This window comes from Endocarpon pusillum (genome assembly GCF_000464535.1).
Source record: "Endocarpon pusillum Z07020 unplaced genomic scaffold scaffold4044, whole genome shotgun sequence".
In the NCBI taxonomy this organism is placed as follows: Eukaryota; Fungi; Ascomycota; class Eurotiomycetes; order Verrucariales; family Verrucariaceae; genus Endocarpon; species Endocarpon pusillum.
In genome coordinates, this window is record NW_006916388.1 from 26,724 (window position 1) to 54,112 (window position 27,389).

Below are 27,389 nucleotides of genomic sequence, written 5' to 3' on the forward strand. Positions count from 1 at the left end.
GAAAAGGTTCGAGGTAAGCAAAATAATCGCTTTTAGTTGGCTTTGTAATTCTATTTTGTAGAGGTGAGTACCTGCAAAGGAAAAGCTACTAGTATTCGAAATCATCCAATACCGCGGAAGCACCACAATGCCCACTTATCATGGCCGCCACGATGCCCCTGAACAGACCGCACGCATCTCCGACAATACTTGCTGGGACGTCCAGCAGCTCTAGAATCCTCATTAACAGTGGGATACCAACCCACGCCCTCAAGGTTTGGTCCGATCAGCTTCGCCTTCCTATCCTCCCGTAGATCCGGGAATGCGTTGGCCAGGTGTCCCACGCCCGTGGTCATAGCCTTCCTCAAATCGCTACCGTAAATTCCATCCAATCGCTCACTTGCTTGCTCCTCCTCCCAAAGATCAACCATCGGCACCTCGAAGTATGGCTTCCGCCTGCGCATGCTGTCGACTACCTTGCCCATCGAATCCGCCACCTTGCAGCCTTGCAGCACCATCGTGTTGAACCCGCTGTTCGACCGACCGGCGGCGGAACAATCGCTCTGTCCGCTGACAGTCTACAGTCCACTCGTCTCCGTTATCACCGCCTCGTCCTCGCGGCATACGCAGAAGGTGCGCCACTCGTCGTTAATCTTAATCGCAGCTTGGGTTCCAGCAGCTTCATGTCCTTGAAGAAGGCCCTGCTGCTGCTGCTCTGCTAGATGCGGAAGCCCACTTCAAGCCGGTGGAGGGTGCTGTGCTGTGTGAGCACTAAAGCGCCGGCCGAAGCGACCTGTGCCAAAGATCAGCCGCTTGGTTGTGAAGGTCGTGGCCCTGCCCGACGCCTGGTTGGACGTGTGCAGCGTGAAATTGTCCTGCAGCGTATTTTACGCGATATCGTGCACCCTCTGATTGTTGATCACCGTGTCCTTGACCTGGGCGATCATGTCCGCCACCAGCTCCAGCCGCGCCTCCACCGATAGGTAGTCACTTGGGTACAACTTGAGGAACCAGTATCCTCCTCTGAACTCTCTGATCTTTAGCTGCTACCCGAGCCAGCTGAGCTTTAACCGTTCCCCCCTTATGTCACTCCCTCCGTCGTAATCACTATAATAGTAGTACTAGCACCACTCCAATACAAGAAGAGCCAATTGTATCTTCTACAATTGGCGTATAAGTAGTAGTAATGGCTTCTGATGCACAGCTCCATACAGTAATCAGCAAGAGTTTCTGCGGCATTGAGCACCACCATAATATCAGGCTTGCATGTTCAAACGCGGCGGAAGCTAGCCACGGGATCAAACCCTGGCCGCTGTCGGAACAGATTCAACAAAGGCAAAAACAGCGTCTTGGCTCTATTCTCTCCTCCGCCAATTTGATTACTATTGTCGCCATCAGAGGCCATTGCATCAGCCCAAGCAGCGACCTGGTGCCATTTCACCCACTCCCAGCCCTCGCATTTATCTGGCTCCATGATCTACGCTTTCCGTCAGCGCTCCTGTTTTTGTTGAAATGGTCTTTATTGCACAACCGCTGCATAAGAGCTCTTTCGGCTTACCTTGGGTTCAGCATAGGGGTTTTCAAGTTCGCATGCGACGTACAAAGTTACGTAGTGCTTGTCCCTCTCGCTAAAAATATCATTGGTGGCGGTCAGGAAGCGCATGCCGCTAACGACGAGGTCGGTTTCTTCTAGTGTCTCACGTGCCGCACACTCCTCGAGCGATTCACCGTGCTCGAGGTGGCCACCTGGAGGGGCAAGGGTACCTGATGAAAGGGTCAGCGTCCAAGTTCGACGGAGAAGGTTTGCCATTGAACGTCTGAAGATCACCGGGGAAGTTACGAGCAGCGTGAGTCACCACTCGGTAAGAAATTGTAATGAACATACCTCCTCCGTGAGCGCCCTTACGTTTCCCCATCAGAATCTCATCGGAGGGACTGATGATCAAAGCCGCAACGCCGATGCGAGGATAAGGTTTAGCTGCCATCATGACTGATTGGTCTACTGTGGCCAATACTGCTAGCGGAAAGGCTTAGGAACATGCGTAGGTAATGCGTGAATTGTCTTGGTGTCTGTTGTATGACTAGGACCCAGGTAAGAAATAAATCAACGTATATCAGACGCTTAGACCCCGGCTGCCAGTTGGGTGTATTTACTGGGAAGGAACTCGAAATGCATATCAATGAGAAAACAATCCCGGAGATGACATCAGTTAAAAGCGGTAGTAACCAAGTGAGGGAACACCTGGTTAGCTGTAGTACGAGACTAATTCAATAGATATAGATGGCTAGTCAAGATCCTCTTCAATCGCAGAAATCAGAAGCCAGCGGACAAGCTAATATCGTAGGTTAACTAATACAACGCTACAGTGCTACATCGTTGTGTAGAGCGACAAGGAATGAACAAGTCCGAGCATTGTGGTGAAACACGCTCATCTCCTTGACTACTTATGATCATGCCTGTCTGTCCTTACTGAACTCTAATTTTTATTTTATTTGATTCATGCTTCTTGAAGTCCTGTGCCTTTATTCTGGAAGTCGAACTACAGTAATGGCTGCCCGAGAAGAGAAAAGGGAAAAGACCATTTCCCCGGACGACATCCAGAACTCGAGTGCGGCCAGCACTACCACGGATCTGGAAGCAGCAGGCCCAGCAAGCGAAGTCGCTGGCGAACCGTCATGTAGCGTATTCACCAGGTACCAGAAGATACTAGTAGCCAACGTTTCCATTGCCAGTCTGGCAGATTTCCTCAGTCCGCTAAGTCCATCTCACAATCACCTCAAAGTACTTAGCAGGAGAAGCCCTCAGAAAACTATGCCTAAATTACCATTAGTGTGTGCTTAGTTCCGGCCGAACCGTTGCAGCTAAACATCTAAAATCCAATAAATCATGTTTTCTTAGACGTCATTTTACGGATTTACGGAAATGACAGTCAAGTTAGTATGACTAAAGTATGGTCATTTGAGACTCCGGACAATCCCTAAAATACTATCAAGAAATCGTCTGCTAAATTACTAAGTACCAATACCGCGTCATTTCCAGAACCCTTCTCCTGGTAAGTACCCCATATCTCAAGGCATCGCACCGATGATATGGGGCTCCATCAGCGACAGTCTAGGTCGCCGGCAGCTTTACATTGTCACTGTATCGGTAGTATACATAGTTAGGCGCGTGCATCGGCAACTCCTACCAAGCAAACCTCGTCCTGCGAGCCATGCAGGCAGCGGGTTCGGCTTCCACCACGGCTCTGGGTGGCCGGTCTCATCGGTGACTTGGTCCATGTCAGCAAGCGCAGCGGTTACATGGGCAACTACAGCGCCCTTGCCGAATTCGGCACCGCGATCGGGCCAGGCCTTGGCGGACAGCATCTTTTACTTCAAGTTCCTCTTGAGTCGCTCCGTCTTCATGCTCTTGGTTGTGGTCCTCCTGGTCCCCGAAACCCTGCGCTCCATCGTTGGGAATGGGACTATTTCTTCCCCGCGTCACCTGCCAACGGCGCCAGAGGAGCGCAGCACGCTGGCTACTAAGCGCAAAGCCTACGTCCTGCTCCCAATGTTCCACTTAGGCCGAGCCGGACGTCATTTGCTCCCTGGTATTCACAGGCATCTGTTTCATGGTCTGGCAGATGGGAATCGTGGAGAGGGAGTATCACCTTAGCCAGCTGGCTATCGGCCCAACGTACATTTCCCACGGCATTGGCTCCCTTTCTGCAGCGTCCTGACGGGCCGCATCTTGAATCACGACTACAAGAAGTAGTTGCGCAAGGAGGCTGGTGGAGTAGAGCCTGCACCCGGCGCGGAAGTCGTTGGAATCGAGGGCGCCAGAATACTGGGCCTGCGGATACCGACGGCGCTGTACGGATTATATCATTTCCGCCGTTGGTTTCGGATGGGTGTGGTACAGACCTGGGTGCATGTGTCTGTGCCGATAATCCTGGACTTCTCTTCATGGGCGGCCTGGATATTGATGCAGCTGCCCAACTGTCTGCACTATCCGCTCTGTCACTGATGGCGACACTTCCTTATTAAGAGCAGTGTTCCCACGATGTAGCGGAGTGATTTTGCTGTGAAATTCCAGCTGGGTTGTTATTACGCTACCAGTAAACTGTAGGCTCGCTTGCGGACTCTTGGAACGTTCGGCACATCATTCTTCCACAACCGAAGTACGCTGGAGATAGATTCCTTCAGAACTGCTTTCCTGTTCTACACTATTGGCTATCGAAGTACTCGATATAACGTGGCCGATACCAAGCTAAGGAGTAGACTTCAGAATTACGTGCCATCTTGGTTAAGAGACCAACCCCAAAATCCGTGTTGGTTGGATGATTGATCGATGAAATAGTGGTAATCTGTTGTTGAGCCAAAAGGACCACGGCCCCCAGAGGTCCTAAAAGTAGCTTATATCTGACACCTGTGGATGCGGCATCTGAAACGTCCAACGAACAAGACCGGAAGAATTCATGCCTGAAGTTCTGGGAAATACTCCGTAAAGCGTTCTAATATACTAGTAGTCACGCTCATCACCTCTTCCAACCTGATTTCAGCACCACAACTCAATTGATCTGAGTCTAACATCTGCTATGATGCCTCGTTGGCACCGTGACAACCATCAGTCACGTCACGCTTAACAGCTGCTCTAATGTACAAAGAAGCTATTCGTAGCAATACTAACCATCCCGTCCGATACATGCAATTTCCACAGTCACACATTGAAACCCATCTACAACTTTACACGCCCTTTTTCGCTTCGGATGCATTCCTGCCGAACTCCAGCCATATGCACAGCTAAAACAGCAAACAGGCAATGATCACTTTTTGGCAATGGGTAAAGGGCAGCACTGGTCTTTGCCAGGGCACTCCTCTCCACAATCCAGCAGACACGCACTCGGGTCGGATGTAACACTGCCAGCCTTGCTGGTCTTGCCGCCAGGACCTGCTTTTGGGCTGAAGCCTGATCCATCCCCTCGGGCCGTCGACCCCGAAGTAGGAGTGCGCTCTGCCTCACCATTTTGCAAGCAGAATTCTGGCTGTATGGTCGAGCTGTGAATACCGAATCCATGCAAACATCTTCGTACCTGTCTAGCGAGATGCATGTAACTTGCTGATCCAGTACCTTCAACCTCACAATCAACCTGGATATGAAGGCTGGCAACGATTTTTGTGTCGCTGAGCTGCCAAACGTGGAGGTGATGACAGCTCACAATGCCCGGAAGCTCTTCAATGTCTGCTTTGATTTCGTCCACACTTAAATGGATAGGTACGGCTTGAAGTAGGATTCTGCTGGCGGCTTTGCACAGAGGTATGGCACTGGCCAAAATGATGATCGTGATGAGGAGGGAGATGGCAGGATCGACATAATACCGCCAGCTGTAGCTTGTGAGCCAAATGAAGAGCGCGCTTGCAATGACACCGATGTTGCCAAGTGCGTCACCCATAACATGAAGGAAAACACCTCTCATATTGAGGTCCCCATGTGAATGGCCATGACCACCTCCTTCAGCAGGTGGTTGAGCATGATGATGATCAGCATGCCAGGAGTCATGACGGTGGTCTTTGTTCTTGTTGCTCTTGTGCCCACCTGAACCGGCCACGCGAGAACAAGACTGCTTCCTCGAAGAACCATTGGCGTATTTTAGAAGCGTCGAGCGTTCATTAGGAGATGATGGGCCAGAGTCATCTGTAATGGCCTCTTCCTCCGGTTCTGAATCCGGACGTTCTTCCAGTCGACTAGCAGCAATGATCTCTTGTCGAAAAGAGGCAGGATGACTTAGTATATGACCAACCGAGCCAAAACCTCTACCAAACGATCCTGATGTGCGGCGACGGTGACCCCTGATTTCGGTAGGATTGAAAGTGGCCGCCCTAGTAGGAGCAGCGGTAGTATTGTCCTCGTCAGAGGAGCTGAATTTGTGAGCATTGGAATGCGATCGGGGCTTCCATACGCCGACCACAGCCTCGGGTAGGACATCTGCAATATTGCCCGCCTCGTCTCCGACTCGAGATTGGCTCTGATCTCTATGAGAGTGACCGAAGCCTTCTTCGGCATTCCTGAGAGAATCATGACTGTTGTGATCATGCTCTTTGCCGCCATGGCTATGTCCGTGCCCATGTTCGTGAAATAGCAAAAGTCCCAGAATATTTGATGCCAATCCCAAAATACCCACAATCATCACTAGTTTTGGGTTCGACACGACTTGAGGTTGGACGAAGCGTTGAATAGCTTCCAGGAAGATGGACATACAGAGGGCAACAAGGAATACACCATTCACTAGTGCACCTAGTGTTTCTGCTCGTTGCCACTATGACCCTGTTAGGCGTATGCGTTCTGGGGAGATAGCTGGGAAGCTCACCCCGTACGTATACATTGCTGAGCTGCTCTTGTTGTTCGCAACTTTGACAGCCCACAGACCAACACATAATGATAAGACATCATTGAGCTATATCCCGTCAGAACCGACCAATGTAGACGTGGGTCGAGGACGAACCATGTGGAATGAGTCCGCAACGAGAGCGAGTGAATGAACAGCATAGCCTGGGTAATTGTCTTAGCTTGATACCGTAAGAAATAATGGCAGGACTGCCTACCAACAACAAGCTCGAGCAGAAAAAATGCCGAGTCAATCACCAGCAGGATAATGATTCTGTTAGATTTTGAGATACCCATATTTTTGTCGGTGTGGCTTCTTAGCGGTGCACGAGGCGCACAACACTCGTTGATCGAGAGCTCTGAGGGTGATGGGGGGTGGGCTGAGGAGCAGATGCCTCGCGGAGACCTAAGGATGGCCCTTTGGGGCTTTTCAATATGTGGGGGGTTTCTAACAGTGGGAATCTGGTTGTTAACCAATGATGCAGTATTTGGCGAAGTGGTGGCGCTCTTCTCCATCATTCCATGCCTCGGGCCGTGCGCATCAGCATTAGTCAGCCAACGTCTGGGCATGGCCAGAATCTTACACATGGCGCGGAAAAGATGATAGAATAACATTTTACAAGGAAGATGATATCGCCCTGACCGTGATCATATACAACACGTATCCGCTGAGAATTCGGCCCTATATATACTACAGTGATGTAGCTTCATCGCCCCTGCCCGCCGTGCCACGGAATCTCGTTCCCAGTCATCCACAGCAAACAGCATCATCTCTTTCAAGCCAGTTCACACAAACCACGCAATGAAGCATCCACTCTGACGACACGCATTCATGTAGGTCGCCTTCAATAATTCTTTGTTGCGAGTCATATAGAGCCCGGCACAAGCCAAATCACAATTGCGCTTAGTCTGCAACACCAGACTTTCCTGGTCCCCACCGCCTTTTTCGTCCTCCAAGGCGGCTATCCAGAAGTTACTCAACCTTGGTACGAAGTGCCCTAAGACGGTGCACGATCTGTCCCGAGATTTTCCAGGTGGGTTCCGTTTCAAAGACTCCAGCTATTGACCAATCATGAGCAGATGCTTCTCTAAATGCTGAAGTCAATACAGAGTGACCACCAGTGCGGGGCTTACAAACAGTCCAGATGCATATATTGGCTTTTTGTTCCGAAAACGTCGAGCTTTTAAGTATGATTTCGCATCCTGTGGACTGCATGTGGTAACACCCACTGGGTCAAGTTCCTCGGGCCGTGGGGTGTTTTTAGCCACTGTTGCTTGAAAATACTACTCGATAGAAGCATATTTGTACGCTGTCACAAGCAGGATACCGAGATCTGTCTATCAGGTGGCCACCGTCAAAGCTCCTACAATCATGAATTTTCCAAGGAGCACACTGATGACAATCATCTTCATCTTGTGATTGAGCCGATAGGCCACCATATCATTATACCCCGGATCATGCTAAAGGTGGTAACCTACTCTCAATTCAGCACTACACGTGCTCCTCTAGGTTTGGACACATCTACCAGTATTTATGAGTCAATATGAGTGGCATCATTGAACATACCTTTCTGCTACAAATATCGTGCCTTCTACATATCGTTCCTACCTAACTATAATTCCACACTCTTTGGCAACCTTCCCACGGCGAATGGAGACATCAACTTGCCAGATCTCGAATCCCTCTCTTTTATCCTTCGGCAGAGTACTTCCTGTTGACTTCCGTCACGATATCTTCCCAAGAGACAGTCCACAGAATCCACCAAATCCTAAACATTGTGGAGCGCGTCACAAAAATTGATGTTACATCCGAAGAGGGTCGTGCCAGCGCCATGGCGATACTTACTTCCGAACATCAGCATAACACGCATCCTCTGCTTGTCAAAATCATGAAACTTCTCTCAGTCCCACCTGACCCAGACCTCTATCAACGCCTGTCAGATGATAGAGTGGGCCTTCATAAGCTGATCCGCCTGGAGGAGGAGTTTGGAGAAGACGATGCAGGGAAGGCGGTTGATGAATGTCAGGACTGCTACTCTGCAACACTCGCTGACCCTTTTCCCACTAATTTAGGCGTTGTGGCCCAATCTGAAGGAGGTTAAGCTGCACAAAAATCACCTTACATTGCTAGCACGAGGACTAAGGCAGGAGCAGCTGACTTTGGAATATCGCCTATTACATGCTATGATTGCTGAAGGGAGCAAGGAATATCACAGCAACGAGTGGTCGAGGTCTGAAAACCTTGAGAATCAAGTACGATCCACTCACACAACTGTGCTGCCTGTCAATGGCCGTTCCTCCAGGAACTGGCGTGTAGATGAAGCTTTTTCCGTCGGACCCAAGAGCACTATTGACGAACTGCAAACGATTCCGTCGAATTTCATACGAGAGGCACGAGCATGCAGCTGGCAACAGAGCCGCAGATTGAGAGGTATCCTGATGAGACTCGTTGGTCATCGAGACGAAGTCTTGGCTTGGGAGACTGCAGAAGTCGCTCATGATATCCTAGCTCCCCGTGCCGCTGTACGTGATTTTTAGAGGTTGATAGTCCAGCGTGTCGAAAGCTGGTGGATTTCTCCGAACGTTGGATTCAGCAGACGCGAGTCGCAACGGGTTAGGCTTAAGCCAAGTGGCCGGCCAGCGACAAATGCATAGAGATGTCAAGCTACCTTTTCATCGAGAGTGATTGTCTTCATAATTTACAAGACCTGCCGAAGCCGATTCAAGAGGTGGTCAGCGCGAGGGTTATTGCTCAGGCTCTCGGGATGTCCGATCGCACATACATTGCATAGGCCTGAAGAAAGTGCCCTCAGATTGGCTTTGAAGTACTTCTCAGCTAGAAATTCTTACTTGCGATTGCAGTCGGACCTAGAAAATCCAGATCACTTTAATTACTCCTTTCTGATCACAACATAAGCGCAGGTCTTTGACAATAGTCCTCCATCGCCGTAGAACCAGATTCTGATCCATCAGAGTCCAACAAATACATTATTCCAAGGTTATGAAGGTGACTTGGTTCATTAAAGCTGCATTTGTCTTCAGCTTTACCCGCAGTACTATTCGGTTGTGCAGGGTATATGGAAGGTTGGAAAGTTCTCCTGCCAGAATTATGCCAAGACCGATATCATACCAAGACACTAAAAGTTGCTAGCTCGAATTCCCGCGCACACTGGAGAATCAATTTACACCACCTAGCATTGAAGAATTGACGACAGACAGTCACATAGACACCTCTACCAAGTCCATCGAAGACAACTCCAAGATGGCGAAAGAGGTCAAAGCACGCTCCAACGTCATCCAAGGTCTCGACAAGGGTCATGTGAGTTCTTCCATTCTGCAGCTTTCCAAAGCTTCGCCCCAGAGCGAGTCGAGAATCAAGCAACCATTTCTCCAGAACCCCTCCACAGCAGGAACCCAGCATTCGCATAGCCTGGCATGAAGCTTGCTTCCTCGAAGTCCCCATACTGACACCCCTTTCGCTGTTCAGCCAACCACCGCCCTCGAACGCAAACTCCGCATCTCGCGAACCAAAGGCCACCTCTCGAAACGCACCGCCTTCGTGCGTGAAATCGTCAAAGAAGTCGCTGGCCTGGCACCCTACGAGAGACGAGTGATCGAACTGTTGAGGAACGGCAAGGATAAGCGGGCGAGGAAGTTGGCCAAGAAGAGAGTACGTTTGGCCTTACACGTTGGAGTAGTTGCCGAGCCGTGGTATCGAACTTTGTTATAATACTCGATTAAGAAGAGGCCTTCACCACCACAGCGCCTGAGTTGACGCAGTTGATTCCCATGTTGAAGATTCTTATCCGGCTAACGTATTTGTCTTTCTGCAGCTCGGGACATTTGGACGGGCGAAGCGAAAGGTCGATGAGTTGCAAGGGGTCATTGCCGAGTCGAGGAGGACGGGTGGACACTAGATGACGTGAAGAGCTAGTTGTGTACGGTGATGGAGCTGCATTAGGGTCTCTGAGGAAGACAACGGCCGCTGAAGATGGTGAATGGCGAAGGTGATTCTCATCCCGGAGATCCAGTCAACAAGGTCGAGTGATCACTTCTAGCTCAGACTCTTTCTCCAGGAATCCGATAATTCGTTGGGACTCTGTGCTTACAGTAAAAGGTCCGAAACAGTGTGAATGGTCTGTTTGTGAAACTATCATCTATTGCCTGCTCGTTGTCTTTTTTCTTCATAACAGCTATCCGTTTCATTGTTCGTAACCCAGATTTTAACCACCTACTTATCCTATCATCATTTCTTCCCAGGCAGCTTCAACCATTTCGGCATACCCTTTTTCTTCTTCTCACCACCCTCATCTTCCTTCTTTCCCAGATCCACCTTCACACCCTCCTCATCCCCTTCTACAGCCGTGGCCGGTATTTCCGGCGCCTTCAAAACCTGTGCTTCCTTCTTTCTCTCCCCCTTCAAGACATCCTTAGTCGCTAATGCAGCCATGCTAGCTCCACCATTCTCATCCCATTTAAAGTTCACCAACACCCTCCCTTTCAGGCCCAAATGCCGGATCAACCTCTTATTCGGATCATCAGGGACAAAAACCCACCCTTTATTCGCCGAGTATGATAGCAAGAATTTTTCACCTTTCCATCTCTCATCAAGACAGTCATCTCGCACAAAGGTGTATAGTCCCGCGCCTGTATCGTCTTGTCCAAATGTCGATACAGCAGAGCTTTGATCAGGGAAGCGAATCTTGATCTCGACGTCTTTGAGGGCTTTGAGCTTCTCGGCTTCAGCGGTTTCTTGCTCGGCTAGCTCGGCCTCGGACGGGAGGCGGGCGTTGCGCGATTTTTCTTGGAGGTGGCGTTGGTGGGCTTTTGCATGTTCAATTGAGGGGACGTAATCGGCCGGATTGTAGGTCGCGAGGGCGGCGGATGGCGTGTTGGAGGTCGGGGGAGAGAAGATTTGAACTGGGCGGCCTGTGGATGTTGGTTGTGCTCCTTGTGCAGAAGGGACAGAGGTCGATAGATCTGAGGTAGCGGGGGTTGTCTCTGATGGAGAAGTCTCCGTCAGTGCTTCGCTTGCTGGTACATCTGCTTCATTTGAAGCTGGATTTAGGTCTCTTGCTTCTGATGGAGCTTCTGGAGCACTTCTGTCTTGTCCCTCTTCCTTGTTGTCTTCTCCTTCATTGACGGATTTGAAATACTCTGCAATCTGGACCATAGCCTCCTCCAATGGCGTTTCTGATGTTTTAAAATTTAACCTTATGAGCATACTCCCACTATTAAAGCCCAGCTGGGCTAACGTCTTTTGCAAGTCGGTAAAGGAAGACAGTTCTCGACTCATTACTTGTAGGACCGGTGTCTGATAGTATAATCGTCCTGCTCCAGACGAACCATCATCCGTGACTGGCGCTCCCCTAGCGGTCAAATTCCGCTTCGTGCTTGCATCGCCTGCAACACCTGCCTCGAACTTGCGCAATACCAGCCATAAGGTCGTGGTACTTGGGAATTTGTCTGTCAATCTGGTGTTGCCTTCCGGTTCGGGCAGCTGTAATGCGACTGAGACGACTGAGGCAGAGCGAGATAACTGGACAAGCTCAAGTTTTGCACCAGAGGAGAGGCCGGATAAGCGGAAAGTCCGAGAGAGGTCTACGATTTTGTTGTTGTGCCTGTCATAACGGTCAGTCATCTGAGAAGAGGCGAGGAGAAGGTGAGATGTAGAAGAGAGTATCGTGGGTACGCACTTACTTTAGTCCATACTGGCTAGCCGATGTCCCCAGCTTGCTACAAGCTTCTTCCAGGACATCGCTCAGATGCTTGGTAGCAGTGACTTTGACAACGGCTCTTCTGGCAGTGGAGTCTATCACCACCACATGGGAAGTCATGCTTTGGTGACCAACAGCTTGTGTTTTCCAAGTGGAAATGTGACGTAAGTGCGTAGGGAATCAACAGTATTAGAGCGATACTGAGATGGATGATATAGTTTAAGATAGGACGACCGGAGGATGTAGCACAAATTCCGCTTCAAGCGAGTGTGCTTGGGACTATCTTTTGCCTGCTTCGCAAAAGATCATACCTGTTCTTCGGGAGCAATCCGGCTGCGGCGAGCGTCAACGTGGGGAGCTTAAACTTTTAGCGCTACTGCGGCTCAGACGCGTTGCGCTTGTCGCCTGGAACTTCGGTACAGAGCTCCAAAACCGGTCGGTCACCCAATTCTTTGAAGGGAATACAGCTATTCCATCGAAGATTTGAACATCACTGCGACGTCCCTCACGAACTCTCTGGTTAGCTCTTCTAAGCAACCTACAGGGAGCCCATATATTTCATTAAGATGGTAAGCGTCTACATATCCTCGTGAATGCTCGAGCTACGCTAACGTTCGTTCAGAGCTCACCGTTCGATATTAGTATGCCCATCCCTTTGTCTGCATAGATCTCTGCAGCATACTTATGCTGCTACAGATGGCGGTGCCTGTGTCGCAATGGTTGGCAAAGGTTGCGTAGCCATAGCTTGTGACCTTCGTCTCGGCCTGCAGTCCCTAACAGTCTCGAACAATTTCCCGAAAATCTTTCAATACGCACCGTCCTGCTACCTCGGCCTTACAGGGCTGGCAACCGATGTGTCGACAGTATCAGACCTATTCCGGTATAAAGTCAATATGTACCGATTGCGAGAAGAGAGGAATATTAGTCCGCAGACGTTGGCCAATCTTGTCAGCTCGAGTCTGTACGAAAGAAGATTCGGACCGTACTTTGTTAGCCCGGTGCTTGCTGGTATCAATCATACTACGGGAAAGCCATTCATATGTGGCTTTGACTCGATAGGTTGCATAGATTTCGCGAAGGATTTCATTGTTGGCGGTACAGCGAGTGATCAGTTGTTCGGAACCTGCGAAGGATTGTGGGAGCCAGACTTGGTTTGTCCACATGATATTTTTGGGTTAGATGCAGGAGACTGACTAATTATCAGGAACCGGACGAGCTCTTCGAGACTGTTTCGCAAGCTCTACTGAATGCAGTAGATAGAGATGCATTGTCAGGATGGGGAGCGCATGTTTACATCATTGAGAAGGACAAGGTCACAAAGAGGCTACTGAAAGGGAGACAAGATTGATCTTTTGGCTGTGCAGTACGCTCATCACAGGAGTTGCAGGCGCCTTTGCTACAGATCCGTCATACAAGACGAAGGGCCTGCTGTACAAGTAACACAGAGTGACAATGGAAATCAATCCTGCTATGCGATAACAGATGGCTCTAACCCTAACTCCATGCTATGCTAGATGTCGCGTGATGCCAATTCTCGGTGACGCGGCAAGATGTGCAAACAGCCTATGCACTCAGAACTTGTTTGCTAGTATCATACTCGATTTCTTGGATACCGTCCTTCTTGATCACTTTGACAGTCATCCCCTTGAAGTCGATGGGTAACCGTCTCTGCAACTCGTCTGTACACATCCGCAGGATCTTCATCCCCTGCTCGAATGTAATGTCGGGATGATGATGTTTGTCTAGAATGGAGAGGCAGTAATATCTTCAATCCAGTCAGCAAAGTTTTGAAAGAGCCGAACGCTATAAGCCCCCTTACTGAGCGTATCCGTGCGCAGCATATGGCACCTTTGCCGCACTTGCGAGGTAGTCGATCCAATATAAACTCGGTTTCTTATCCAGTTCGCTCCAGCCACCTAGCAATAGATTCACATTATACGGCTTCCGTGATCTCAAAGCTTTAGCAAGCTCGCCTCTGACGAAGCTGCTGACCGCCGCTGGCGACAGGTCTGTCTCGTTGCGCATAGAGTAGAGTGCGACATTGGCTTGAATGTATTCAGCGAACTGGACGGTGTCGCCTGCTTCTCCAGAAAAGGCCATCAAGGTATGCTTATTCAGAGCTCGTGTCTTGTCGTCGGAGGCTTTGAGTATTGTCGCACCACGCATAGCAGCTTTCGAGGCAGCCACGAGAGTGAAGTCTTTGCCTGTCAGGCCTAGTAGGACTTCCCTATGAAGAGGTCAGTGGCAGAAGCGGTATGTACTAGGAACTTGTACATGGTGAGTTCTCGCTCGAGACAAGTGAGGCTTTCAACAAGATGAGAAAGATTCGTAAAGGGGTGTAGGGTGGTTGTCTTGCTTGAATGGATATGGCAATCAATCAGAGCTCTAACAATTACTTTCGAAGCTGATGCCGCGTCTAAGATGCCTGATTCCAGCAGCAAGTTCAGGCGAATTACTTCATTGCCAAGGAGGAAATAATTCCCGGATGATCTCCAACTTTTTTTGATTCAAGTCAATTTAAGTCGCACTTCCACCAGGATATGCCAGGCGTGGGAGAAAGCTGTTCGGTCCTCGACTGTACTTGACTTTTAGTCCAACACTGTCTATGTTAGGTGATGTCTTCGTTCTTCACACTGCCCGCATCCCAACGAAAGCGGAAACGTACAGATGACAGACCTAGCAAGCCAGCGAAGCGGAGAAGTGTGCAGGCGGAGTACAGCGAGTCTCGGCAGGCCAGGAAGAGCGGCAAGACTCCCCAAAAAGAGGACCGTGACGAATCCATATCCGGCAGCGATTCTGGCGAAGACGATGTACAGGCCGAGTCTGCCTCAGAATCTGAGGCCACATCAGAGGAGGATGAGACGGCGGCGGAACGGCGAGCTCGCCTTGCCGAAAGGTATCTTGAGAATATCCGGCAAGAAGTCGATGAGACAGGGTTCGATGCCGAACAGATAGATAAAGACCGCATTGCACAACGACTCAGAGAAGACGTTGATGAGGTCAAAGGTCGACAATATCGATTGATAGCTTCGAAGCTCGATTTCCCCGCAGCCACACATTGCCTCTTTCACGCTGATACAGAATCTACAACAGCCGTTGCTGTTCGAGCTCCTTACATATATACAGCAAGTAAGGACAAGAACTTGATCAAGTGGCAGCTTGCGTCCCCTAAATCAGTCGCTCCACAGTCTGGACTCTCGAAACGCCCTCCACCACCTCCACGGAAGCGGCCAAAAAAATTGCGCTACATTCGAGGTGTTAAAATCAATGCCGATTTACCTCAGCAGCATGGTCACACTACTCCTATACTGTCCCTTGCCATATCGCCCTGCGGAACCTATGTTGCAACCGGCTCTTCTACTGATAGAAGGTTGATAATTTGGTTGGCATCAACACTCGCACCACTTAAGACTTTTACCACCCACCGTGATTCTGTCCTATCGCTCGCCTTTGCTCCTCAGTCGTCTCAACCTGGCGTAGGCGCTCAGCTTTTCTCTGCTAGCGCTGATCGAACAATAAAAACATACAGCCTGAACGGCCCTGACTCATTAGCCTATGTGGAGACCCTCTTCGGTCATCAAGACCACGTTACAAGTATTGCAGCAATGAGCTTGGATCAATGTGTTTCCGTTGGAGCTCGAGATCGAACCGCCAGATTGTGGAAAGTGGTCGATGAGATGCAATCCGTCTACCGCGCGGACAGCTCAAAGCACGCTGAACACGTGACAGGATCCGTTGACTGCGTGGCCGCCCTGCCGCCAGCTCATTTCGTGACAGGTAGTGATAGCGGTGCGATTCAACTATGGAGCGTGCACAGGAAGAAGCCAGTGTTTGTTGTCGAGAAAGCGCATGGGGTTGAAGAGCCAGAGCCGCTTGAGAAAGCTTCGAGTGAGATTGGAGAAGAAGTGCTGGAGCGGTTGAGGAAGGCGGATACAAGAAGACCGATTGCTAGAGGGATTACGGCATTGGCGACTGTGTTTGGGACGGATGTTGTTGTGAGCGGGAGCTGGGATGGGTGCGTTAGGGTGTGGAAGGTCAGTGACGATAAACGAGCTTTGCTCCCATTTGGCGTGGTTGGTACGCCTGAAAGGATCGTTAATGGAGATATTGGGAGTAGTAAGCATGAGAAGGATCATGAAGGCCCGGTACGAGGGGTGATCAACTCGCTGGCAGCCTTCGAGCGGAGGAAAGAGACTCAGAACGAGTTTGGTGGGAAAAAGGAGGGCGATACCATAGGTTTGTGTATTGTGGCTGGCACGGGAAAGGAGATGAGACTGGGCAGATGGAGAAAATTCCCTAGTGGCAAGAATGGCGCTGTTGTGCTCGAGGTCCCGTTGCAAATGCGAGTTAACGGCGTGAATGGAGAGCATGCAGAGTGATGACAATCAAGCAGAACGATTTGTATTAAACGTCGTAAGAGCTCCCTCCACGTGAGCTTGTCCAACTGTCCTACACCGCTAGCCTCTGTTCTGCCTCTGCTATGTCCTGTGGGCTTCAATCCAGCAGAACGCAAAGTGTTGGACTTCCCCACACATCCAATTTCCGGCGGGAAGGAGAATTGCTCATGATGTATTCTGCACCCGGTATGTACCTATATACCTGTGAAAAGGCAGCAGAGAATAGGCTCTACGGCGCGGTTTTCAGCTGCCTTTCCACCACAATGACCTGGAATATAAAGCTCTGAACTGTCAGTTTATCTCGTCCCCAAGTGGTCGTTACGAGAGCATTTCTTTGATTTTATTTGAAGTCCTTCGGTCCTCGTTCGGAGCTGGTCGGATTGCGCTGTGGGTAGAGTGTGTAAGGTCAATACAAGACGTCATTCCATTCAATAAATGTCCATGCATCTGATCCATAGACACTAAGACTGTAGCGCTGGGATCACGATTCGGCTTGCATTGGTCTATAATCGTGGTCCTGTGAAACGATTCCTTTGGTTGCATGTGAGCAAGGTACAAAGAAATCTGGACGGCTGACAGCAGAAATATTTTGCGATCATGATGACGGAATCATTTGAACAAGACCTGACCTCGAAGACTCGGTTCCACATCTCTTACCCGGGCCTTACCACCCCGTCTCTTTGTGATACCTTGGGACGAATGCAGCTTTTGGCATCAGAGACGTCTCAGGAAGCGCCAATGGAGATGGCCACAACGAAAGATTAGAGCATGGTTCAGAATGTATCCTCGATGCTTGATATAGGACAACTGTTACCCCAGAAAGCCCGCCTGTCTCTGAGCGTGGAGTTGCTTGTGTTGGCCGCACTTTTCTTCCTTGTCAATAGAAGTCTCGACTTGCAATGGGGATTCCGGACATCACTATATTTATTCAAGACCTCAGATTCGCTCTGCCTTCCTGGACCTCCTCCACTTGCTTTCTTTCCCAGATAGCTAAGTGAGCTATATACATTTGGTATTTTTGATGTTACAGTCGTTAAGGTGTACAACCAAACAAGCTTGCACGGACATCAGCCGGTATTCAGTTGTGCGCGCAAAGTATGTTCCTGATTCGTCGCCGAAATAGTAGTTGCATTCTTAAGGAAGCAGTTCATACGCTGACGAGGATAATTGCGCTGGACATCCGCGACAAATAGAACGGCGTTACAGAATGTTGCATTGGCCCAAACCCGATTCATATAAGAGCACGCTTCGATGCAGTCGGGGAGCCTGTAAGCCATCAATGCTCCAACGTCGTCACCTTGCATGCTGTCACCACAATGCAGATCGAACGTCTGGCCGCGGACGGTTAAATATGAGTTGCCGTCAAGACCAGGGCAGTCTAACTCAACGGTGTCGATAGTCTCAGGAGCTGCTACAACATAGTCTACCGATCTTGTCGTCGATGTTGCCGTCGCTGATGAAACGGTTCTGCTTGCGGACGGCGGTTGAGATGTTGAGCAACTCGGAACTGAAGCGATGATCGACTGTCGTAAAGCTCTGTATATGTTACAACATATGAATTAGCGGTGTGAAATTTCGGAAAACAGTCATTGTGCATTGTATGCTTACTCATTTTCATTCCGTTCGTGGGCTAAGCTGCTTCCAAGTCCACCCCCAACAGCTGCGCCAACCACGACTGCAGTCACAAGCGTAACTACGCAAGTAAAAGCGATAAAGCTTAGTCCATAAGGAGGTCTGGATCGTCCATTGTGATGTGGCACACTATCTGCGACGTTTAGCTTGATAAATAAATGATCCTACTAGGGCGCTTACCATTATATGCCTTGAAGTCTTTCTGCTCGCCTGGGTTGAGACTTGATGACGGTGCTGGCCTGTTGTAATTATGACTGTCAGTTGGCTTCTGAGGCTCTGGCCCGGATGGTATGGTGACTTCGAGGCCAGCGGGAGAGAATGGTGACTAGGGGTCGGCGCTATATGGTGGACTCATCATGTGAAATATGACACTAGGAGTAGGGCGAGATTCGTGGACAACAAGCGGATATTTTCTGATGCATTGGGAAGTTTCTCTCAGTTGTAGGTGTATGGAGCACTGGGACAGTTTAATCATCACATTCGCATGTTGGGTGCGAGGCTGAGTTTGGGCGAAGGATTGATCTAGCGGTGAGTGTTTATGAAGGATTCAGTAGGAAAATTAACACAGCCTCTGAACTTAGCCATCTCCTACGTAGTAACATCGGAACCGATAGGGTACGTCGTATATTTCAAAGATTTATCTGTGTATCTTTCTGTTCTGAATTGTTATGAGGGCATGGTTAGTCTGCCGCATAGTAGTACATGGCAAACGGTAGAGTTGTGTCAGGGATGCCAAGAGATGCATATGCCTAAATTACCATCAATGTGTGCTTAGTTTCAGTCTAACCGTGACATGATCTGGTTTACATAAAATTATGCAGCTAAACATCTGAAATCCAATGAAATTATATTACTTCAGAAATGACAACCAAATTATGGCTTGGTCATTTGAGCCTCCTGACGATCCTAATTAGAATAATAAAACGTCTGCTAAATCACCAAGGACCAATACTATATCATTTCCAGAACCCTTCTCCCAGTAAGTAGTAAGGTGCCACTGGCACTTAGCAGGAACAGAGTTCTAAAAATAATGCTAGGAGACCCTCACAGTGCGCTTAAGAATCGTCCACTGCGGTAGGGGGCATAATTGATCGTAGCACGGCGCTAGTAGCAGCTAGTTCGGATACAACGCCACCTCAGTGTCTTAGACAATTGTTGGTATCAATTGGCCACAATAATACCACTTAACCGTTCAAAGCTTAAGTGTCTCGTTTGCAGTCTGTTTTGGTCCAAATATACTAGCGCCGTGCTACGGATACTGATGCCAGGTACCGTAGTAATTGTAAGATTGCTTAGTGTGTACTAGGATACGTAGCCAAATCGTCTATTATCCAATTAGATCTCATTATTTCGAACGCATCTGTCCAAATTATGGTCATAATAAAGTCAAATATGATTCTCATATCATATAGAACTGGTCCTCATTTGACGTCTGCGTGGCCAAATGAGGAGCGTACGGCCCTAAGCTTTGACAAGTTGTAACAATGCTCAAACTTCCATTCAGGTCCAGTTCATGCCTTATGACTACATGTCATGCGCCTGCCGTGCGCCTGCCTTGCACTCAATTCTGCTCCCTACCGTAGTATTGGCATTGACTGTGCTATAAATGGTTAGTAGCTACCAATGAAGATGCGGCAACTGATATCGCGAGCCTTCTCTGTTTTCGGCTAGTTGAAGGAGGTTGAAATTGAAAGCCGCGGCAGGATCAGGACCGGAAAGTGCTCTCTCCCACCATTATCCTCACATTTCTGTAGCTCCACGGCTGTGTGACATACCGAAGTGGGTACAGAGTACGCGAGACCCAGGCAAGGTTAGCGTAGCTGTCGCTCAAGCCCACCACAGACTCTAGTAGTCACCAACATCCCGTCTACGTACTTCCAGCCCTCGAGGGCAGGGTAAGAACCGCTAGTCTCAGTGCTCAGTAGCAGCAGCTAATTTAGAATGTGGAGTGCTTGCCGATGGCCTCTCCGAAGCTACCTTTTCGTACCTATCGAATACACGGGTTGCCTCCACAGGATTCTGAAGATGCATTCCGATGTCTCTTAACGCAGGAAGAGAAGGATGTTGTCGAGTATATGTCATTGGCGCCGTTAACGGATCATCCGACTTCACCATGGTACGCGACAGTGACCATAAGAGTTGGCGGCGACGATGAGCACGCCACATTTGGATGCAATGTTCCCAAAGAAGCCTCCAAGGGTTGCTTCAAGAATGTGATGCTGGATACCCAATTTGACGGCCTAACGCCGCTCAATCATGCATCACTATCACCTCGGACAGTCGAGTTGAGTTGCCATAACCCAGAGATCTCCATCAGTCCGCCCTTATACTGACCTGTTGTGCCTGCAGCGTAATTGCTATCACTGGCCTTGGAGGAAATGCCTTCGTATCTTGGCAGGGTGTGCAAGGATCTATGTGGCTTCGAGACTTTCTTCCCAGGGATATTCCGAATGTTCGAGTCCAGACATACGGCTATTCTTCCGCCTTGGCAAACAGCAACTCGACAGCAGGTCTGTTGGACTACGCGAAGCTGTTCCTCCAGGCTCTTCAGGAATCTCGTCGACACAGCGAGGCCAAGGTAAGCCCTCGAGCCCGTCCTGTTACGCCAGTGTCTGATCTGGGTCAGAGACGCCCTCTTATCCTCATCGGTCATAGCTTAGGTTGTCTTATCATCAAGCAGGTATGTACTGGGAAGACTTGACCCAACTGAGGGAGTCGACTGCTTACTGCGCTCAATGAAGGCTTTGGTGTGGATTGCCACATTCGAAGAATGCAAGGAACTTCGCCCTTGTATTTACTCTATCGTACTTTTTGGCGCACCGCATAGAGGCTTGAATACAACCGCATTGGAGACGCTCGTTACAGGAAGCGTCAGCGAACGACTTATTCGTGACTTGAAAAGCGATTCAGTCGTTCTTGCTAATCTGAATGCAGAATTTGCCTCTGCCTCCAAGAAAGTCAGAATTATCACTTGCTCTGAGCTTAGGACTACACCAACCGCCAGAAAAGACCCAGAAGGGAGATGGAAGCGCGATGGTCCGGAGGTAATGATGGTGGACAGGGTTTCGGCTTGTCTTTATGTGGATCAAGAAGAGCGAATCGAGATCAATGAAAACCATTCGATGATTGCGAAGCTGTCCGACCAGCCCAGTAGCGCTTACCATGTGCTGCGAAACAAACTCAAAGACCACGTGACAAGGGCACCTAACGTGGTGATGTCTCGGTTCTTCCAGCTTGACTGTATTGAAATGCTCAAAACAATAGCAAAAGCTGCAATGCATGTTCTCGAGAAACTCTCTTCCCTAAATTGGGACGATGAGATCGTCGAACCAGAACACGAGATTTCGGTCAACAATGTCGTCAGATTGCTCGCCTCGCAAACCAGCTTCTACACAGCTTTTCAGAGCTTCATGAAGGACGAGAGACTCTCCCAAATCCTTGACAGCACCGGAAGTTCCTCGAATCTTTCCAGGCGGGTGTTCCTACAGGTCCAAAAGTTGCAGCAGCTGTTCTCTATATATCACTCCTATTCTGAGATGTCGCCAGAAAGCCTTTTGGAGGATGAGATCCAAGGCAGGATTTTAGATCCAAATAGTTCATCGACCTATTCTACATTGAGCAAGGACGGTATCAAGAACTTGATACAATCCTCGACGGCCTGTATCGGAAAAATACAAATAGTACTATCATTTGCCCTTTTAGGAACAGATAGTCTCTCGACGATGAAGGAGTTCAAAGAGAACACAATGGCCAGGCGTACTGGTATTGCGGGCCTTGCCGAGCGGCAAGCATGTATAGTACAATCCATCGACCACGCCATGGAATTACGGCCTGCATTGCAGGGCTGCTTGACCGAGGAGACCAATAGATTGGATCTACGTTTAATGTTATTTCAAGACGAAAACACTTCTCTGAGCGAGACGGTCATTGTTGAGTACCGAACGTATGCAACAGCTGATGAAGCACAAATTTCTGGAGTGTCCCAAGGAAAAGCCACAAAATCAGAGTTGATAGCCAGACGTCAAATCAATGAGCTCGCCACTCTGCTTCAACAGCGCTGCTTTTCAGAGGATGACCCTGCAGAAACCCAAGACAGCTTTCGATCCGGTCCCACCACATTCCAGTGTATAGGGTATCTTGAAGAGCCGGCCAATCGCCGAACGGCATTTCTTTTCCGAATACCCACGGGACGGAAAGCGAGCGATGTTCAAACGCTGCATAGTTTCATCGAATCTGCCACCTCATCCAATCCGCCAGTTAACCTTCCCCTGGAGCAAAGACTGTCTCTTGCCCAAAAAGTCTGCTTAGCCCTGCTGAAACTCCACAGCTGGGGCTGGGTCCACAAGAACTTTTCATCCCAAAACATTGCTCTGATGCCCAGCTCGACTGGGACCATGATCCCTTATGTCATGGGCTTCGAATACAGCCGTAGCATGGATGACGTCTCCCTCAATAGCAGCACGAGAAGCGTGAGAAAAGACATCTACCGCCATCCTGACCGTCAAGGCTTTCCAACAAAGACCTTCACGAAGGAACACGATCTCTACGCCCTCGGCCTCGTGCTGTACGAGATCGGCGTGTTCAGGACTGTGACCTTCAGATTCAGAAAACAACTCGACAAATACAGAGTAGAGGGCGTCTTCCCAGATCGCCAACAGGTAAAGAGTATGCTGGTCGAGATGGCGAGACGCGATTTGCCAAAGGCGGTGGGGACGCCATATATGAAGGCGGTGCTGAAATGCTTGACGGGCGATTTCGGTGTCACGTTGGACGATAAAAACCAGACGAGGCTTGGATTGGCGTTTCAGGAGCAGGTGCTCGCCGTCATCGAAGATGGCGTGCGGCCTGCTTGATACGGTCGCGTGCCGTGAATGGAGCAGAAACTGGCCCAATCTTGCAGCTTTAGAACAAGTTCCTGAGTGTACGTAACATACAGTGTTCAGTGTGGCTTGGATAGTATTTCGCAATACCATACCAAATCGCGGAAGAAGCAACCTGATTGTCATCCTTCTGGCCCATCAGCTCGGGAAGTCGGGAAGGACATTGGTTGGAACAACATCTTCCAAAAGACTGAATTGTGCATGTAGAAAAGCTCACTCAACAATCATATCGCCAGAAAGAAACGACATAGGTCGAAGCAGATCGTACAAGTTGTCTCATCCCCTACTATACGTAGTAAGCCCGGGCGTCACAACACGTTGTCAATCTGACTCGAGCTGCGATGATACACTTCGCCAACGAATCGAAAGCACGCTCTTTATATGCTTCTAGTAGTCCATGAGCTCGTAAAGTATTGCCCAGCGATCGTAGAAAGGTTGCTTGTCGGCAGTGATGCCTTGCAACGCTGATGCTTCGATTGATTCTAATAAATCTGCATCATATTCTCTTGGGCCACATTGATGCCCCACAGTCGCGATGAAGTGTCTATCCGATTTTCCTCCGGCGGCTATTAACATCTTGATGAGATCTGACGCAGCGAAATATTTTTCTCCTATACCTTGTCAGAATACGCTGTGGTGGAATCCTTCGAGGACATAGCTTACGAGCATTAAAGTTGATCCCGTTGATTACGTACGTGCCTGAGAAGAATTCAGTCGGGTCCTTCTCTTGATGAGTGAAGTAAGGGAAGGATGCAACGCAAACTCACCCATGTCTGACTCAGAGTGAGTCTCCTCAAAGAGGGAGTCCACCGTTCTTCGAGGCTCAAGTCTGTCTCTGAGCACAAGCTTTTCATGTATCAGCCATCCTTTGAGGTGCGCGAAGCGCATCGTTTGTCCGGCCACCAATGCCCGGTCTAAGGCCTTCCAACCATTGCACGTCTGATTGATATCAAGACCCAGATCGATGAAAAACTTGACGGCAGATATGTACTGGTTCAGTATAGCCGCATGTACGGCCGTTATACCTCTCCTCTTGTTGACTGATTTTAAGACCAATAGACGCTGCTCCTGATGGCTAAGGCCATGGAGGCGTCTTTTGATTAGACTCAGGCATTCGTCGTCGAAAAGTGCATTGTTGTTACAGACGTTCCATATGAAGTCGCATCCATTGTGATCTCGAGCATCCAAGTTAGCCCCGTGTTGCTGGAGCAAAATCGAATACCGTCCAGCTAGTGACTTGCCATCCACATCCACCCACATGAGTCTAAGAGATCCAAGCAAAGCGGTCTCACCAGTGTCATCAGCAGCATTAATATCCACTGGCCTTTTGGACGACTTGAAAAGCTCCATGAGATATGGAAAGTCCGAGGAAAGTATGGCGCTATGAACAATGGCTTGACCAAAGTCGTCCCGAGCGTTGACATCTGCAATGCCTCCCAGGAGGTTTTCGCATACCCTTTCATATGTCGTGTGATACGCCAATCGTGTTTTCTCGCAGGATGTTATCCAGCTATGTAAGGGGTTTCTCCCAACCTCATCAACACAACTAGGAGAGACACCTGCAGCAAGCAGGCCAAGCACAACACCACCATCTCCAGATCTCACTGCATCAATCAGAGGCGAGACACGAGACCTCACCGCGAGCCGATGCGTTTCGCTTTGCAAATCATTGCCAGCAGACTTGAGTGCATTTGCTGATTCTTTGACTTGGGCAAGATGATTTTCCAACGTTCCATGATAGACCCACCAGTGCAATGCTTTCGACATGTGAAACATATGCTGCGTTACAGAGACGTTAAGTGATAGCATGTGAGCAGGACTGCAACCTCTCCTGTCAAGAAACGTGGCATCAGCCCCCTTTGACAAGAGAAATCTGACCATGGTTGGGTCCGCACGATGCATTGCCATTGAGAGAGCGGTCTGCGCATTAGTCACATCCTCAGCGTTGAGATCATCAATATGAGCACCAGCTTTAAGAAGGGCTTTGATGGCTTCAAATGAGCCTGTAAAACTCGCCCAGTGCAAAGGGGATCCTTGTGGCCAATGGAAAGGGAAATGTGCCCAGGATTTCCACTGACGATTTCCCTCAAGTATCGGGGACGTTAAAGCTCGCACGTTTGCGCCATTAGATTTCAGGAGCTCTAACATTCTGTCCATGACACTTGTGTTGAAATGGAAGAGCCAGTGCATGCAGGAGATATTATGTGGGTGTGAAGTAATGGCAGCGTCTGCTGAAAGACTTACCAATGCTTCAGCTGAAGCAGAGTTTCCTGCCAAACAAGCTTGATATAGAGGGGTTTCGCCATTTTCATTGCGTGCATCAACTGCAGCACCTTTCGCAACGAGTAATCTGATCAGTTCGACTTGGCCATACACGGCAACGGTATGAAGGATTGTGTTGCCTTGAAGGTCAACCGCTAGTCGTATGTCATGAGAGTCGCAGTACTTCTGGAAGTTCTCGCGTAACAACATGAGTTTTGTCCTTGCTGTCTCTGCCATCTCCCGGTTATAACCGCCATTCTTGCGAAATGAATTTTTCGCTGCTTCGAACAACCCTTTATCTTCGGCACGCAAATCTTGCAACGCGATGTAAGAGCCCGTGGAAGCTGCATTGAAAAGCCAGTTTCTCAGCTCATCTCGATTTTCATGTTTACTACTGACTTGGCCGTGAGCATCTTGGAGTCTTTTGATTATACCTTGAGCAGGTACATGGCCAAGCTCTGCTGCCGCCCTTACAAATTTCACGACCTTGTCACCATAGCCTGGACCTGGCTTATGTGAATGAGCGATTGCCATACCGAGCAAAGTCTCCCCACTATACATCGGATTGTTAGCATTGGCGAGGAGCTCGTCATATTGCCTTTCGAGTTGACTAAGGATAGCAAGTTCTAGTTTGGACCAGTAGTTATAGAAGCCATCTATCACTTTCTTCCCAGGGTTTGTGCGTTTGACTCTAGAACTTTTGACGCAAAACCTTTATTGGTGATCTCAGTTCAGCAATCGGTCAAACCTTTGGTAGAGGGACGAGCTTACCAGTCGGCAAAGCTAACGCTCTCGCACTGAAGCAACTGAAAATTGACGTTTGCACGACCCTGTGGCGAGTGAGCAAGCAATGTATAACACAGTTTTTTGAGCATCTGCTTCATAGTACGGTCCAGAGACGCATCTGTATTGCTGTCGATGAGCCTGGAAGCTTCCAGGGGGAAGTTTTGTGGTGGCAACGCGAACAGGCAGTCTCCATCTTTCAAGAATATGGAAAGTGCTAGCAGACCAAAAACGAAGCTGTCACTTTTTGGCAGAAGATGAGGAGCAAATGCATCTTTCTGGATAGCATCCTCAATTGCCACCTCTGGAGGCTGCCATCCATCTGTCCCTTGGTATGCGAATAAGCCTGTCATCGGATCTTGAAGGTCAAGACACTGTCCGAAATCACTTAACTTGGCCAGAAACGGCACTCTCGGATCGTCTGTTTCAAAGACTAGGACGTTTCCAGGCTTGATATCCCCATGAACTAGCCCTGTGCTGTGGATGCAACTAATGCCCTCGGCAATATCTAGACAAATGTGATGTCTGATGGCGATTGATATGGGGCTCTGATAATGGCCATTGCCCTGTTTTAAAAGTTGCAATAGTGAACAAGTTGCCCTTTCCATGATTAGTACAGGAATGCGATCATCTAACACCGAGGACGGATAATCATATCCCCACCCAACGAGGTCGACTATGTTGCAGCTGTTCCGTCTTCTTGGATCACAAAGTGAACTGATTTCAAGCTGTATTGTTCGTAGACGTGAGCGACGTGCCTCATCAATTGACGCGGCGGCAGCATCAATGTTAACCAAGTCACGGCGAACTCGCTTGAAGACCACATTTTTTTGGATGTTGTGTCGGTCGGTGAAGACATCAAACTGTGCGCCACGTCCGATTTTGTCCACTCGAGCATCAAGATTTGGAGATCTGAAATGGTATCGACCATCAACACCAAGTCTAGCCAGCACAGAGATGAAATCTGCTAGACTTGTCAAAAACTTTTGGCCGTTCCTTATAGCGAGTATGGAGGAATCGAGAAGTTCAGATGGATTGCAAAACGACGGACTGATATCTGACTTTGAGATCACATAGCCAAATCAGTTTGAATTGAGCATCAGAAAAACATTCAAGAGCTCTGACCCAGTCCAGGTTTTCTCGGGACGACGACATCTTGTCCCGTTCAAGATCAGAATCGAGTGGAAAATGAATGAGCGTGCTCAAAGAGGAATGAAAACCGCTAGGCGGCCGGAGAGAAGATCCACCCGAGGCTGCGGAAGAACGAAAGAAGTCAGGAACACAAAATTAATTCAGCAAAGAAGTAGTCAACAGGGAAATGAGTTTGAAGCATTTTGCGTTATCCACATCACTCACTATTCGTGTTCACCAGGCT

At 49.2% G+C, this 27,389-nt stretch overlaps 10 protein-coding genes across 10 annotated transcripts; 4 read left to right on the forward strand and 6 right to left on the reverse strand.

Moving 5' to 3' along the window:
- Nucleotides 1–101: 101 nt before the first annotated feature.
- On the reverse strand, nucleotides 102–497 carry EPUS_03271 (uncharacterized protein; the record flags this gene model as incomplete). Its single annotated transcript, XM_007805095.1, has 1 exon — nucleotides 102–497. One exon carries the CDS (start codon nucleotides 495–497, stop codon nucleotides 102–104), a length of 396 nt encoding a protein of 131 aa, XP_007803286.1.
- Nucleotides 498–1,249: 752 nt separating this feature from the next.
- On the reverse strand, nucleotides 1,250–1,964 carry EPUS_03272 (uncharacterized protein; the record flags this gene model as incomplete). The annotated part of the gene is made up of 3 exons (XM_007805096.1): nucleotides 1,250–1,456; nucleotides 1,538–1,743; nucleotides 1,865–1,964. The coding sequence occupies 3 exons, from the start codon at nucleotides 1,962–1,964 to the stop codon at nucleotides 1,250–1,252; spliced, it is 513 nt and encodes a 170-aa protein (XP_007803287.1).
- Nucleotides 1,965–4,784: 2,820 nt separating this feature from the next.
- EPUS_03273 (uncharacterized protein) lies at nucleotides 4,785–6,913 on the reverse strand (the record flags this gene model as incomplete). Its single annotated transcript, XM_007805097.1, has 4 exons — nucleotides 4,785–6,275; nucleotides 6,327–6,413; nucleotides 6,462–6,508; nucleotides 6,562–6,913. The coding sequence occupies 4 exons, from the start codon at nucleotides 6,911–6,913 to the stop codon at nucleotides 4,785–4,787; spliced, it is 1,977 nt and encodes a 658-aa protein (XP_007803288.1).
- A 1,262-nt stretch (nucleotides 6,914–8,175) lies between these two features.
- Nucleotides 8,176–10,260, forward strand: EPUS_03274 (uncharacterized protein; the record flags this gene model as incomplete). Its single annotated transcript, XM_007805098.1, has 5 exons — nucleotides 8,176–8,355; nucleotides 8,417–8,866; nucleotides 9,495–9,662; nucleotides 9,831–10,013; nucleotides 10,177–10,260. 5 exons carry the CDS (start codon nucleotides 8,176–8,178, stop codon nucleotides 10,258–10,260), a joined length of 1,065 nt encoding a protein of 354 aa, XP_007803289.1.
- A 329-nt stretch (nucleotides 10,261–10,589) lies between these two features.
- Nucleotides 10,590–12,180, reverse strand: EPUS_03275 (uncharacterized protein; the record flags this gene model as incomplete). The annotated part of the gene is made up of 2 exons (XM_007805099.1): nucleotides 10,590–11,964; nucleotides 12,044–12,180. 2 exons carry the CDS (start codon nucleotides 12,178–12,180, stop codon nucleotides 10,590–10,592), a joined length of 1,512 nt encoding a protein of 503 aa, XP_007803290.1.
- A 596-nt stretch (nucleotides 12,181–12,776) lies between these two features.
- EPUS_03276 (Proteasome component PUP3) lies at nucleotides 12,777–13,408 on the forward strand (the record flags this gene model as incomplete). The annotated part of the gene is made up of 2 exons (XM_007805100.1): nucleotides 12,777–13,211; nucleotides 13,265–13,408. 2 exons carry the CDS (start codon nucleotides 12,777–12,779, stop codon nucleotides 13,406–13,408), a joined length of 579 nt encoding a protein of 192 aa, XP_007803291.1.
- A 215-nt stretch (nucleotides 13,409–13,623) lies between these two features.
- EPUS_03277 (proteasome subunit beta type-2) lies at nucleotides 13,624–14,226 on the reverse strand (the record flags this gene model as incomplete). The annotated part of the gene is made up of 2 exons (XM_007805101.1): nucleotides 13,624–13,825; nucleotides 13,880–14,226. The coding sequence occupies 2 exons, from the start codon at nucleotides 14,224–14,226 to the stop codon at nucleotides 13,624–13,626; spliced, it is 549 nt and encodes a 182-aa protein (XP_007803292.1).
- Nucleotides 14,227–14,675: 449 nt separating this feature from the next.
- On the forward strand, nucleotides 14,676–16,439 carry EPUS_03278 (uncharacterized protein; the record flags this gene model as incomplete). Its single annotated transcript, XM_007805102.1, has 1 exon — nucleotides 14,676–16,439. The coding sequence occupies one exon, from the start codon at nucleotides 14,676–14,678 to the stop codon at nucleotides 16,437–16,439; it is 1,764 nt and encodes a 587-aa protein (XP_007803293.1).
- A 4,063-nt stretch (nucleotides 16,440–20,502) lies between these two features.
- Nucleotides 20,503–22,942, forward strand: EPUS_03279 (uncharacterized protein; the record flags this gene model as incomplete). The annotated part of the gene is made up of 2 exons (XM_007805103.1): nucleotides 20,503–20,769; nucleotides 20,831–22,942. The coding sequence occupies 2 exons, from the start codon at nucleotides 20,503–20,505 to the stop codon at nucleotides 22,940–22,942; spliced, it is 2,379 nt and encodes a 792-aa protein (XP_007803294.1).
- Nucleotides 22,943–23,356: 414 nt separating this feature from the next.
- Nucleotides 23,357–26,367, reverse strand: EPUS_03280 (uncharacterized protein; the record flags this gene model as incomplete). The annotated part of the gene is made up of 4 exons (XM_007805104.1): nucleotides 23,357–23,580; nucleotides 23,633–23,668; nucleotides 23,737–25,943; nucleotides 26,003–26,367. The coding sequence occupies 4 exons, from the start codon at nucleotides 26,365–26,367 to the stop codon at nucleotides 23,357–23,359; spliced, it is 2,832 nt and encodes a 943-aa protein (XP_007803295.1).
- Between the last annotated feature and the right edge of the window lie 1,022 nt (nucleotides 26,368–27,389).